This window comes from Acinonyx jubatus, chromosome C2 (assembly GCF_027475565.1).
Source record: "Acinonyx jubatus isolate Ajub_Pintada_27869175 chromosome C2, VMU_Ajub_asm_v1.0, whole genome shotgun sequence".
Classification (NCBI taxonomy): domain Eukaryota; kingdom Metazoa; phylum Chordata; class Mammalia; order Carnivora; family Felidae; genus Acinonyx; species Acinonyx jubatus.
In genome coordinates, this window is record NC_069384.1 from 113,185,453 (window position 1) to 113,198,529 (window position 13,077).

At 39.6% G+C, this 13,077-nt stretch overlaps 1 protein-coding gene across 2 annotated transcripts in view; it reads left to right on the forward strand.

Annotated features, from left to right (window-relative positions):
• Positions 1-13,077, forward strand: part of LOC106975216 (ceruloplasmin) — a 73,386-nt gene that overhangs the window by 1,325 nt on the left and 58,984 nt on the right. For both annotated transcript variants that reach the window (XM_015072528.3, XM_015072529.3), the window contains exons 2-4: positions 6,439-6,686; positions 8,435-8,647; positions 9,525-9,698. In XM_015072528.3, coding sequence (XP_014928014.3) covers positions 6,439-6,686; positions 8,435-8,647; positions 9,525-9,698 — 635 coding nt within the window. The remainder of the gene's footprint in view (positions 1-6,438; positions 6,687-8,434; positions 8,648-9,524; positions 9,699-13,077) is intronic.

A 13,077-nucleotide genomic window follows, 5' to 3' on the forward strand; every position in this document is an offset into this window, starting at 1 on the left:
ATCAGTCAGTTGAGCATTCAACTTCAGCCCAGGTCGTGATCTCACGGTTCAGGAGTTCCAGCCCTGCATTGGGCTCTGTACTGACAGCTCAGAGCCTGGAACCTGCTTCAGATTCTGTGTCTCCTTCTCTCTCTGCCCCTCCCCAGCTCATGCTCTGTCTCTCTCTCTCTCTCTCTGAAAAATAAATAAAAACATTACAAATTTTTTTAAAATGCATTTTAATGCTGATAAAGCATAAATGAACCCAATGGCAATCAGCTGCTAAGATTATATCTTTAAAAATAGCTAAACAAGTATCCCAATCTTCATAATTGTTGGTTCTATTGACGGATATATGCTATTCTCATTCATTTTATGTATGTTTGACATTTTTCACAGTAAAAAATAAATAAATAGCTGCTAATAATATCTGTTAAATTATTAATTTAGTGATATACAGTAAGCAAAGTTTCTGACCTAAAAATAACTGATTGTAAACAAAACTAATACATCCTACAATATTTTTTTTAAACCTGGTTTTGAGGTAGTATTCTCTTCTTAGGAATAGGACCTATTTTCATGACTTCAAATTATTTTGTATGAATGCAAGATTTTCCCTGATTAAATACAATGTAAATTATACATGGTTTCTATAGGGAAACAAGACACATTAAAAAAAAAAAAAAGTCTGCTTTACTCCAAGCCCCCATCCACCATTCTTCTGCTATTACTCATGATTAAAAATCAAATCAGCTTTACTGAGCATAAGCGAAGTGCAAGACATTGCTCCAATCATGCTTCAATGAAGAAGTCTGTAATACCAGAAGCTAGAGAAGACAGAAGAGAGAGGGAGTTAATTAAGAACAGGGCCGGGAGGGACGCCTCGGTGGTTCAGTCGGTTAAGCATCCGGCTTCGGCTCGGTCATGATCTCACAGTTTGTGAGTTGGGGTTCTGCGTGAGTTCGAGCCTCGTGTCGGGCTCTGCGCTGATAGTACAGAACGTGGAGCCGGCTTCACATTCTGTGTCTCTCTCTCTGCCCCTCCCCTACTTGTGGTCGCTCTCTGTCTTTCTCTCTCAAAAATAAATAAATAAACATAAATTTTTTTTAAAAAAAAAGAATGGGGAGGGGAGGTGGGGGTCAGAGGATTCCTTTGGTTTTAAATATTCTTATGTCTTGTCTGTGTTTAGGGAGGTTTTGCAACATTGGTTTGATCATCCGTGGCTTCAAGGACAGCCTAGAATCTTTGGACTCTAGATGGCGCTGCTCACTCTGCCTGTGATCTTTTTTTTTTTTTTTCAATTACATCTAACTGTGACTGTTGAACACAGATTCAGCAATTTCGCCAACACTATGCTAAACTTTTTGTATAGATGAGTTTAGGTAGCAACTTGTTTCTCCCTTCTTTGTGTCTGATTACCAGCATGTCCAGCGGTTTTAGTTTCTTCGGGCTGCTATAGCAAAATACCACAGAAGAATACAGAAATGTATTTTGCAGTTTTAGAGGCTGAGCAATTCAAAGTCAAGGTACCAGCATGGCCATGTTCTAGTAAGAGCTCTCTTGCTGGTTAGTCCTGGTTATAGTAGCCTATTCACTGTGTCCTCACATGGTAGAAGCTACAAATCTCTCTGGAGCATGTTTTATAAGGCCCTAATCCCATGTATGAGGGCTCCATGTTTATGACCTAAGTGCATCCCAAAGGCCCCATCTCCTAATCCACCATGTTAGAGGTGGCCCTAAACCTCCAGAACCTGTCTGTATGGTGAGTGAATACTCTGTGATCTGTGTTATATTCAGTGGTGCAGTTGACTTTAAAATAGGGAGGTGATCTGGGTGGGCCTAATCTAAACCAAAGAATTCTCTAGAAGAAGAAGAGAAAGAAGAAAAGAGATTTGAGGTGATTCAACAAACTGCTGCTAACTTGAAGATAGAAGACGCCACTTGAGAAGGAATACAGGTGGCCCTGAGGAGGCGGCTGAGGTCCTTGGCTTACAGCTGGCCAGGAAGTGGGGATTTCAATCCTACTATCACAGTGAACTGAATTCTGCCAATAACCTGAATGAGCTTGGAAGCAGATTTCTCCAGCTCCTCCAGATGAGTGCTCAGACCAGCCAACACCTTGATGTCAGCCTTGTGATAACCTGAGCGGAGAAGATAGTCATGCCATGCCAGACTTCTGACCCACTGAGCTGTGAAACAATCAGTGGGTGTTCTTTTAAGCTACTATGTGACAATTTGTTATTTGGCAATGGAAAACTAATGTCCTGTGTCTCAACCGATGAAGACAAGAATCCAGAAACTTTTCCCATTACCGACATTTCAGTAATCAAGTCTAAACATAAGCCAAGACCATTCAAGTACATTCTGAATTTATGGAAAGATGTAACTTTATTATCATCTTACTGAGTCAGTATAAAATTTTTTTTAAATTCCACTACCATTAAAAACTCACTTCTGAGTCTGAATCTGCCAGAAATTATAAGAGTTGGCTATAGGATTCTAGAAGATGGGGGGATAAAAAGGTGGGATATGATTACTGAGAGGGAGACAATATCTTTGTAATGAATAGAAAAGAGCATGTTACAATTGTCAACAGAAAGATCTACAATTAACGTGAATTATTTGCTTGATTCAAAGAACAATTATAATAGATTCTTTTGACTGAATAACTGGCAAACTTACTGCAAACTTCCAGTAACTGACCCTAGTCCCCACACTATGTTCTTGAAATTAATGTTTATTTTGAGAGATGGAGAGCGCAAGTGGGGGAGGTGCAGAGAGCAAGGAGGACAGAGGGGTTCTGCGCTGAGAGCAGTGAGCTTGATGTGGGGCTTGAACTCACAAACTGTGAGCTAATGACCTGAGTTGAAGTCTGACGCTCAACTGACTGAGTCACCCAGGTGCTCCTGTGCCCTTGAAATTAAATAGACACCTCCTAATGATCCTTTGATGTTCCTTTGTAGACAGCACATAATCAAATAGACCTCCCCCAAAGTATCACATGATGTGAAATATTTCCCAATTTGGTCAAGAGTTCATTTTGTTTAAAAAAAAAAAAAACAAGATGGGAAACATATTTTGCATACTGCCGTGTATATAAAAGCAATTCCAAATGTTAAAAACTCTGAATATAACTTCAGATCAACTACTTTAAAAGCAATTCTTGCCTCCCCCAAATCTGTGTACAAAGAGTGTACCCTGAAGATTGGGCAATGCTTGTCCTGTTTCAGGAGGTGATTAATATGGGAGAAATGTGCAGTGAAGGCATTCTGGCAAAGCCCACTGAATTTTATTGGAACAGGACGTGACATACTCCCAAATGTTTCAGAGTCATGTTCAGAAAGTATCAATACACACTGTATTGAATGAAGCCTTAAGAATTTGAGGGCTGGGCGCCTGGGAGGCTTATTTGGTTGAACCTCTGACTTCGGCTCAGGTCATGATCTCACGGTTCATGAGTTCAAGCCCCACCTTAGGCTCTGCACTTACAGTGCAGTGTCTGCTTGGAATTCTCTCTCTCTCCCTCTCTCTGTCCCTCCCCCGCTTGTACACTCTCTCTCTCTCTCTCAAAAATAAATAAATACACTTTTAAAAATTCAATAAAAAAGAATTTGAGGGCTATTTTAAAACTTTGACCTATGTAAAATGTGTATCAACAGGGCATTTTATTTATTTTTTAAACGTTTATTTATTTTTGAGACAGAGAGAGACAGAGCATGAATGGGGGAGGGTCAGAGAGAGAGGGAGACACAGAATCGGAAGCAGGCTCCAGGCTCTGAGCCATCAGCCCAGAGCCCCACGTGAGGCTCGAACTCGCCGACCGCGAGATCGTGACCTGAGCTGAAGTTGGACACTTAACCGACTGAGCCATCCAGGCGCCCCTCAACAGGGCATTTTAGAACAAAGATTAGAATCTCTATTTAAATATCACCAGGAGGGGCACCTGGGTGGCTCAGTCAGTTAAGCATCAAACTTTGGCTCAGGTCATGATCTCACGGTTTGTGGCCTCTCACCCTGCGTCAGACTCTGTGCTGACAGCTCAGAGCCTGGAGCCTGCTTCAGGGTCTGTGTCTCTCTCTCTCTCTCTCTGCCCCTGCCCCACTCACATTCTGTCTCTCTCCCTCTCTCTCAAAAATAAACATTAAAACAAATTTAAATAAAATATCACCAGGACTCATCTCCTAGCAATAAGAGATGTTGGAGAAAAGTCACCCTCAGATGTGAATGGGCCTGCATAAGACTGAGCGGGCCAGGGTCGTCTGGTGACTAGAGAGGAATTGTCTTTGCGCTGTGAACTTTGCTACAGCCGTATGCCAGACTAACACTGTACTCTTGCTAACCTCCTTGCAGCACTGAGTACTGCAGGAATCTGCTTTCAATCTCAATGGTCTTCAGTGCCTCAGAATTTGTTGTTGTTAAACCATCCACTTGTTAAGACCATTTCTGTTAATACGAATGCTGCAGTTTTAGAGGAAGAATTCACACCCCTGTCCTGTTTTCCCATGCATTTGGATGCCCTTGAAGTCTCTCTGAGCCTTCCTGAATCCATTTTTCTATTTCATTCTAACAAAATGGAAACCACAACAATTAGAAAATGGAACCAACTGAGAGAAATAAAACAAAGGATGCCTCTTTGTTTTTCTAACTTCCAGCTTGGCCCCCTTCCCATCAAAAGGGTTCATTTTTCGGTGAACAATCTGGAATCCTGGAGTTCACACAATCCAGGAAAAGTGGGGTCCTTGGTATGTGGTGCCAACGATGAGATCCTCATGATCGATGTCCTCTGGTCAGTCCAGTGCGTGGTGCTCTGCTGTTTCCAACACCTGCTGCCACTCAAACTCAGCCTCCAGGACCACCACTGCCTCCGGCACTCAGGCTTAATTGGATGAGGATGCAACTATACCAACAGAGATCTGGCCGCCACCAGGATATGGCCTGGAAACAGAACCTGCCACCCTTCTGTCTCACAGTCCCAAGAAATCCCACTGCCTCTGGGATTAGGCAGCTCTCTTTTCCTTCACTTCGGAGCCTCCCGCTCAGGTTACCCATGAGCCCAGAGCGGCCTGCCTGCAATAGAACACAGCTGGGTGTTTGTTAGAAACTATGAACGTCTGGGCCTGCCCCAGAAGCAAGCAATCAGAATAAATGGGGCTGGGGCTCAGGAGCTTGCATTTCCTCAAGGGCCTCAGTAGATTCCTATGCACATCAAAACTTAGGAAATATTGGGCTACAGCTCTAGAGTTTTGAAAAACTGGGCCTTTAAACTTTGCAGCAAGGGAAGTTCAGAGCTTCCAGACAAGCCCTCCTCTCGTCTTGAAGACAAAAAGGAGAAGTATTTCTCACTCTTTCCGAGGAGCTTACAGCTGAGGAGACAAGACAAAGTTTATCCTGCAGTCAGATCAGCTGGCTCCACAGGAATTAAGAAGAAATGGTGAGGCATCAAAGATCCCTGAGGTGAAAGTCCACAGCACACACACTCACAGGAAGAAGCACAACCCCCAGATCATCAGCCTGAGTGTTAGCACTTTTTATTCTATCGGAGGAGATCCCATTTGTGGAGGGGCTTGCCAAAGTCCAGGTTTTCGGTGAGTCCTCCTAAATGGGTAGATGTTGTTACTCACCAACAGATCCCAGTGAGCTACTTAGAGCCTTCTGTTAAGGACAGCCTAAGAATCACTTTAAAAGTGTGATCACCAAACCCACTTTCTTTCTTCCCTTTTCTTTTCTTCCTTTTTTCCCCCACCCCCGCCCCGCACTACAATTTACTTTGCTAACATTTTTAGAAAAGTTTCGAGCAACTATTAATCAGCCACAAAGCAGAATATAAACATTCACTAGTCAAACATTTTCGGTAGCAAGGGATTAAAAGAACATAAGGGTAATTTGCATCCAAAGGTAATTTTAAAACCCACATACACTGCACACATCAATTCCGATCTTGATTTAGTGCTGCTAAAGGAAATAAAAAATGTAGGATTAGTATAGCATCACTAATTTTATGTATTTAGGAAAGCAAAATATATACACACTCTGAAGTCTCAAATATCTGGACTAACTGCTTATAAACTCATTTTCTTCCGGTAGCTGAAAGAGTAATAGATGAGTAAGGTCTTAACTGCTTTACCCTAACATTTTACTTTCACTTTGTATTCGACTTCATAATGTTTCTGTATTGTAACATAAAAATCCTGTAGAAAAATAGTCTGGTGAGATACACCAGATTTTAATGGTGGCTTCACACATGATTCGCTGCTATCACACCTGATGCGGGACGCCTCACATATTTAAAATAGGAGGGTAAGTGCCAGCTCACCTCTTCATTTTTGGAAGCACCCCTACAATAACAGGCAAACATTTGATGTGATATGGTCATTAATTTCTCTTTAATTACATGAGATGTTATAATGTTATCCCCAGAAATGATGGCTTCTGATAGAGTTGTCTTCTTTTCTTTTGCAGGCATCATTCAGATATCTACCTTCAAAATGGCCCAGATAGAATTGGAAGGTTGTATAAGAAGGCCCTTTATGTTCAGTACACAGACAGAACTTTTAGCACAATTATAGAAAAACCTGTCTGGCTGGGGTTTTTAGGCCCTGTTATCAAAGCTGAAACTGGAGATAAAGTTTATGTTCACCTAAAAAACTTTGCCTCTAGGCCCTACACTTTCCATCCACATGGAGTAACTTACCATAAGGAACATGAGGGTAAGTTCAGCTCATATTCTAGCTGGAATTTCCTCGTAATTTTCAGTAGGAGCACTTTTTTTGTTTTTTTTTTAACATCTAAGATTATGGCCTCCCCTCCTGGAGAAGATGTGTAAGTGTGTTACTATGCTGTGTTTCCCTTGGTTGCACTTGCTTGTGTGAAAGAACTCTTGGGTAGACTATACAGTGAGAGGCAGCGAGAGCTGGGACTTCCCTACCAGTGCCTGGCAACTCGCCAGCCAAAGAGAATGAGAGGACTAGGCAATGTGCATGAAGGCCTAGAAAAGGCAAACATCCAGAGGGAAGAAACAGGACTCAAGATAGGGGTTGTCTTAACTCTAAAGTTCCTACATGTGACCATACTGTGGTCACTGTCACGTACCATCCTAACTCTGGATTAACTCTGTCCTACCTAAGGCAGTCTGAGTAGTCTCTTGCATCAGTCAAATGGTACACGTGGCTGGATGACCCCAAAGCCGCATCTGAGATACAATTAACGGAAAGGTCATTTGAATGTAGGACTTAGAAACCTTAAAGATGGTACAGGAAGAACAAAGAATAGGTTTGGTGTCTGTGATATCATTTTAGTACTTGTTGATGATAATGATAAAAAGAGGTGGGGTTTTGTTATGGATAAGAGTGAGGACTTTGAAAGTAATAGACAAAGCTTCAAGTGCAGCCTTGTCTTTCACTGGCTGAATAATGATCTCAGCTAAGTTACTTAAATTCTCTGTGCTTCAGTTTCCTCATATATAAAATAGGGACAATGATGTACATGGTAATAGCTCAATGAATGTCAGGCATTATAAGCAAAAATGCGGAGACCATGTTAATTGAAATTACAAGGATTAAGTTTGGAAATTAAGATAAAATTAGAGCTTTAAAATTATTAGTTTTCTTTTTTACAGAGGCTTTGCTTTAGAAGGTGAATGTTTTGACCATATATTTTTATTTGTTTTTCTGCAACAAACAGTTACATTCATAGCTTAGAGGCTGACTGCCATCTTATTTCTTTTTTACAAATTCATGGCATAGTAGGGTATTAATCATTTTTAAGGCATGGTAGTTATATTGTCTTCATGTTAAAGGAAAAAACAGTTCTTATCCTTTAGAGGTATATATTCAGGTATTTATTAGTGAAATGATATTATGCCTGGGATTTGCTTTACAATTAATTCGATGGTGATGGGGTTAAGAGTGGGTGGGGGTGTAGATGAAACAGGATTGGTCTTGAGTTTATCATTATTAAAGCTTGGTTGATGGGTAAATGGAAGTTCATCATATTGTTTCCTCAACATTTACGTATTTTTGGAAATTTCCAAAAGTAAAAGTACAGAATTTTTAAAAATCCATAGTTAGTTCATGGGCGGAAATTTGACATCCTATAAGATGTCTCAAATGATAAGAGAGAGTAGCCATTTTGTTCATACTTCCATACCATGACCCCAGAGCAAAAGTGGTTCTTTACACTGCAAACCAGAAGTCACTATGCTCTATTACTACTCCCTTAGGATTCAGTAAGTATTCAGTAAGTTAAAAAATAACAATCAAATTTTTGGTGAAGCTTCCAGACCCCCTAGTCATTAGCCTCTCACGCTTGTGTGTTCAAATAGGACATCACTACATTCCCAAAGGGGCACATACTACAAGTTGAATACACGTTTGCCAAATAAATTAATGAATCATCTATTCTCTCTTTTAAGTTCAAATACATTCACTTTGTAACTTCACTGTGTATTGCTTCTTAGGGGCCATCTATCCTGATAACACCACAGATTTTCACAAAGCAGATGACAAAGTGCATCCTGGTGAGCAGTACACATATGTAATGAACGCCACCGAAGAGCAAAGTCCTGGTGAGGAAGATAGCAATTGTGTGACCAGGATTTACCATTCCCACATTGATGCTCCAAAAGATATCGCCTCAGGACTCATCGGACCTTTAATATTCTGTAAAAAAGGTAAATTTTTTTCATTGTTGCTCACATTGTATGACCAACAGGCAAGAGACAGAGGAGTTTGTTTTTTAACATAGAAGTCAAATCTTCTGTGTTATGACTGAGTAGGTAAGGTTGAGAAGGAGTGAATCTAGATAAAAAGGGGAAAACAACAGGGTAGGAGAAGAAGAAGAAATAAATGGAACAAGTATTCACACCCATTACTACGCTGCAAGAAACATGCTCTCCTGGAAGATAGGTTTGCTGTATCCAGTTTCCAACAGTGGTGTTGAAGAGATGTGTGACTTTACCAGAAGTGACTCCCTTAGTGGCACTCCATGGTGTTAGATCTGTAGTTACCTGCATTGCGTTGGTAAATATAATATCACAGTAACTATTTCCAGCATCATGAAAAAGACAATGCAGCTCAAGAGCTTGAAATCCAGGGGCATCTGAGTGTCTCAGTCAGTTAAGCATCAGCTCAGGTCTTGATCTCACAGTCCTGAGTTCAAGCCACACATTGGGCTTGAAGCCTACTTAAAAAAAAAAAAGGAGCTTGAAAGCTAATTCTCACTTGAACAGAATGAGTTACCTTCAAAGACTTACTGTCTTAGTTTGTGGATGTATGCACCAGAAGATACACACACAACTTTGAATTCCAACCTTCTCATTTGCCAAAAAAGCATTGAATAGTTAAGTGGTCAATGGGCATCCAGATATATGAGTATCTGTAAGCTCAGGATACTGAACATAAAGTTTCCTGGTGTTTCCATCTGTAAAACAGAAGTGACAAATCCAAATTGGGGGTGTATTAGAAAAGTAAAATTTTAAAGCTATAAATCACCTGCTAAAAATACATGCTAAAGAGTAACTTCTACTAAAATAGTAATTTTCACTTCAGATTCTCTGGATCAAGAAAAAGAAAAAAATATTGACCAAGAATTTGTGCTGATGTTTTCTGTGGTGGATGAAAATCTCAGCTGGTACCTATATGACAACATTAAAACCTACTGCTCTGAACCAGAGAAAGTTGAGGAAGATAACGAAGATTTCCAAGAGAGTAACAGGATGTATTGTAAGATTACAGAAAGCGTGTTAACTTAATCTTATTTTTCTTGATCCATTAAGTCTGCTAGATCTATTCTTTCACATGAATAAGTAGTATGTTTCTAATCTCTGGCCCTGATAAGAAAGCATATTAAACCTGCAACTTCATATTTAGCTAAACAGATCAAATCAAAACTCTGTGCCAGGTAAAACTGGATACACCAAATTGTTCCCAAACTAATAAGGAGAAAACATCATCAATTTTGGTTTAATGTATACGTATGTTATATTTATTTATATGTTTGTTTATTTTCCAAACTCATTCTAAAATTTATTTGAGGCCGCCTAAAATTATTAAACTAAATGCTGAAAATTATCTTTACATCATAAAGCATTGAACTATACTTAAAATACCTCAAACTACAGTTCTAAAAGGTATTTCTTTTATATATACATTGTCCCTCTGCATCATTCTTTTTCTATCTTTTAATTTACTTTATTTCTTCTAGAAATGCTTTCTTTACTGCCTAGGCTCCTCCTTAATTCTCAGACTCAAAATAATGAGCTTAGTAAGGTTGTCTATTCCTCAGAATTTGCATAAGAAATTAAATCTCTTAACACCAACTAGACCAATAAGTATGGCTTTTTGTTTGTTTGTATTCAGCTTCTTCAAAATTACCTTTACTCAGAAACGGAGAATACAAAAATAACTACCAAAGCAGAAAAACAAACTAATTAACAAAGTACAGATTTTTCCCCCCAACTTTTGTTTATTTCTGGCTGGAAGGTCCCCTGTCTATACTTCAATCCTGCCCTTGTTATGCACTAACAAAATAGATGTTAGAAAAAGATACTCAAGGTCTAGTCTGGATAGGTCTGGTTGTACCTCTGTTGTATCACATACATTCATGGTGCTTCCCAGAACCAATTTCTATCTTATCTCTAGGACCACCCAGTTTGAATAGTGATCCTAGGTTTCTTTATTTTATTTTTATTTTTTTATATGAAACTTATTGTCAAATTGGTTTCCATACAACACCCAGTGCTCTTCCCAACAGGTGCCCTCCTCAATGCCCATCACCAACTTTCCCCTCCCTCCTACCCCCCATCAACCCTCAGTTTATTCTCAGTTTTTAAGAGTCTCTGATGGTTTGCCTCCTTCCCTCTCTGTAACTTTTTTCCCCCTTCCCCTCCCCCATGGGTTTCTGTTAAGTTTCTCAGTATCAACATAAGAGTGAAAACATATGGTATCTGTCTTTCTCTGTATGGCTTATTTCACTTAGCATAACACTCTCCAGTTCCATCCACGTTGCTACAAAAGACCATATTTCATTCTTTCTCATTGCCATGTAGTATTCCATTGTATATACAAACCACAATTTCTTTATCCATTCATCAGTTGATGGACATTTAGGCTCTTTCCATAATTTGGCTATTGTTCAGAGTGCTGCTATAAACATTGGGGTACAAGTGGTCCTATGCATCAGCACTCCTGTATCCCTTGGGTAAATTCCTAGAAGTGCTATTGTTGGGTCATAGGGTAGATCTATTCTTAATTTTTTGAGGAACCTCCACACTGTTTTCCAGAGCGGCTGCACCAGTTTGCATTCCCACCAACAGTGCAAGAGGGTTCCCGTTTCTCCACATCCTCTCCAGCATCTATAGTCTCCTGATTTGTTCATTTTAGCCACTCTGACCGGCGTGAGGTGATATCTCAGTGTGGTTTTGGTTTGTATTTCCCTGATGAGGAGTGACATTGAGCATCTTTTCATGTGCCTGTTGGCCATCTGGATGTCTTCTTTAGAGAAGTATCTATTCATGTCTTCTGTCCATTTCTTCACTGGATTATTTGTTTTTTTGGGTATGGAGTTTGGTGAGTTGTTCATAGATTTTGGATACTAGCCCTTTGTCCAATATGTCATTTGCAAATATCTTTTCCCATTCCGTTGGTTGCCTTTTAGTTTTGTTGATTGTTTCCTTTGCTGTGCAGAAGCTTTTTATCTTCATGAGGTCCCAATAGTTCACTTTTGCTTTTAATTCCCTTGCCTTTGGAGATGTGTCAAGTAAGAAATTGCTGCGGCTGATGTCACAGAGGTTTTTTCCTGCTTTATCCTCTAGGGTTTTGATGGTTTTCTGTCTCACATTCAGGTCCTTTATCCATTTTGAGTTTATTTTTGTGAATGGTGAATGGTCTTCTGCATGTTGCTGTCCAGTTCTCCCAGCACCATTTGTTAAAGAGACTGTCTTTTTTCCACTGGATATTCTTTCCTGCTTTGTCAAAGACTAGTTGGCCATACTTTTGTGGGTCCAATTCTGGAGTCTCTATTCCATTGGTCTATGTGTCTGTTTTTGTGCCAATACCATGCTGTCTTGATGATTACAGCTTTGTAGTAGAGGCTAAAGTCTGGGATTGTGATGCCTCCTGCTTTGGTCTTCTTCAAAATTACTTTGGCTATTCGGGGCCTTTTGTGGTTCCGTATGAATTTTAGGATTGCTTGTTCTAGCTTCAAGAAGAATGCTGGTGCAATTTTGATTGGGATTGCATTGAATGTGTAGATAGCTTTGGGTAGTATTGACATTTCAACAATATTTATTCTTACAACCCATGAGCACGGAATGTTGTTCTATTTATTTGTATCTTCTTCAGTTTCCATCATAAGCTTTCTATAGTTTTCAGCATACAGATCTTTTACATCTTTGGTTAGGTTTATTGCTAGGTATTTTATGCTTCTTGGTGCAGTTGTGAATGGGATCAGTTTCTTTATTTATCTTTCTGTTGCTCTGTTATTAGTGTATAAGAATGCAACTGATTTCTGTACATTGATTTTATATCCTGCGACTTTGCTGAATTCATGTATCAGTTCTAGCAGACTTTTGGTGGAGTCTATCGGGTTTTCCATGTCATCTACATGGAATATCATGCAAAAAGTGAAAGCTTGACTTCATCTTTGCCAATTTTGATGCCTTTGATTTCCTTTTTTTGTCTGATTGCTGATGCTAGCACTTCCAACACTATGTTAAACAACAGTGGTGAGAGTGGACATCCCTGTCGTGTTCCTGATCTCAGGGGGAAAGCTCTCAGTTTTTCTCCATTGAGGATGATATTAGCTATGGGCTTTTCATAAATGGCTTTTATGATGTTTAAGTATGTTCCTTCTATCCCGACTTTCTCGAGGGTCTTTATTAAGAAAGAATGCTGAATTCTGTCAAATGCTTTTTCTGCATCGATTGACAGGATTATCTTTTCTTTTATTAATGTGATGTATCACATTGATGGATTTGAGAATATTAAACCAGCCCGGCAGCCCAGGAATGAATCCCACTAGATCATGGTGAATAATTCTTTTTATATGCTGTTGAATTCAATTTGCTAGTATCTTATTGAGAATTTTTGCATCCATATTCAT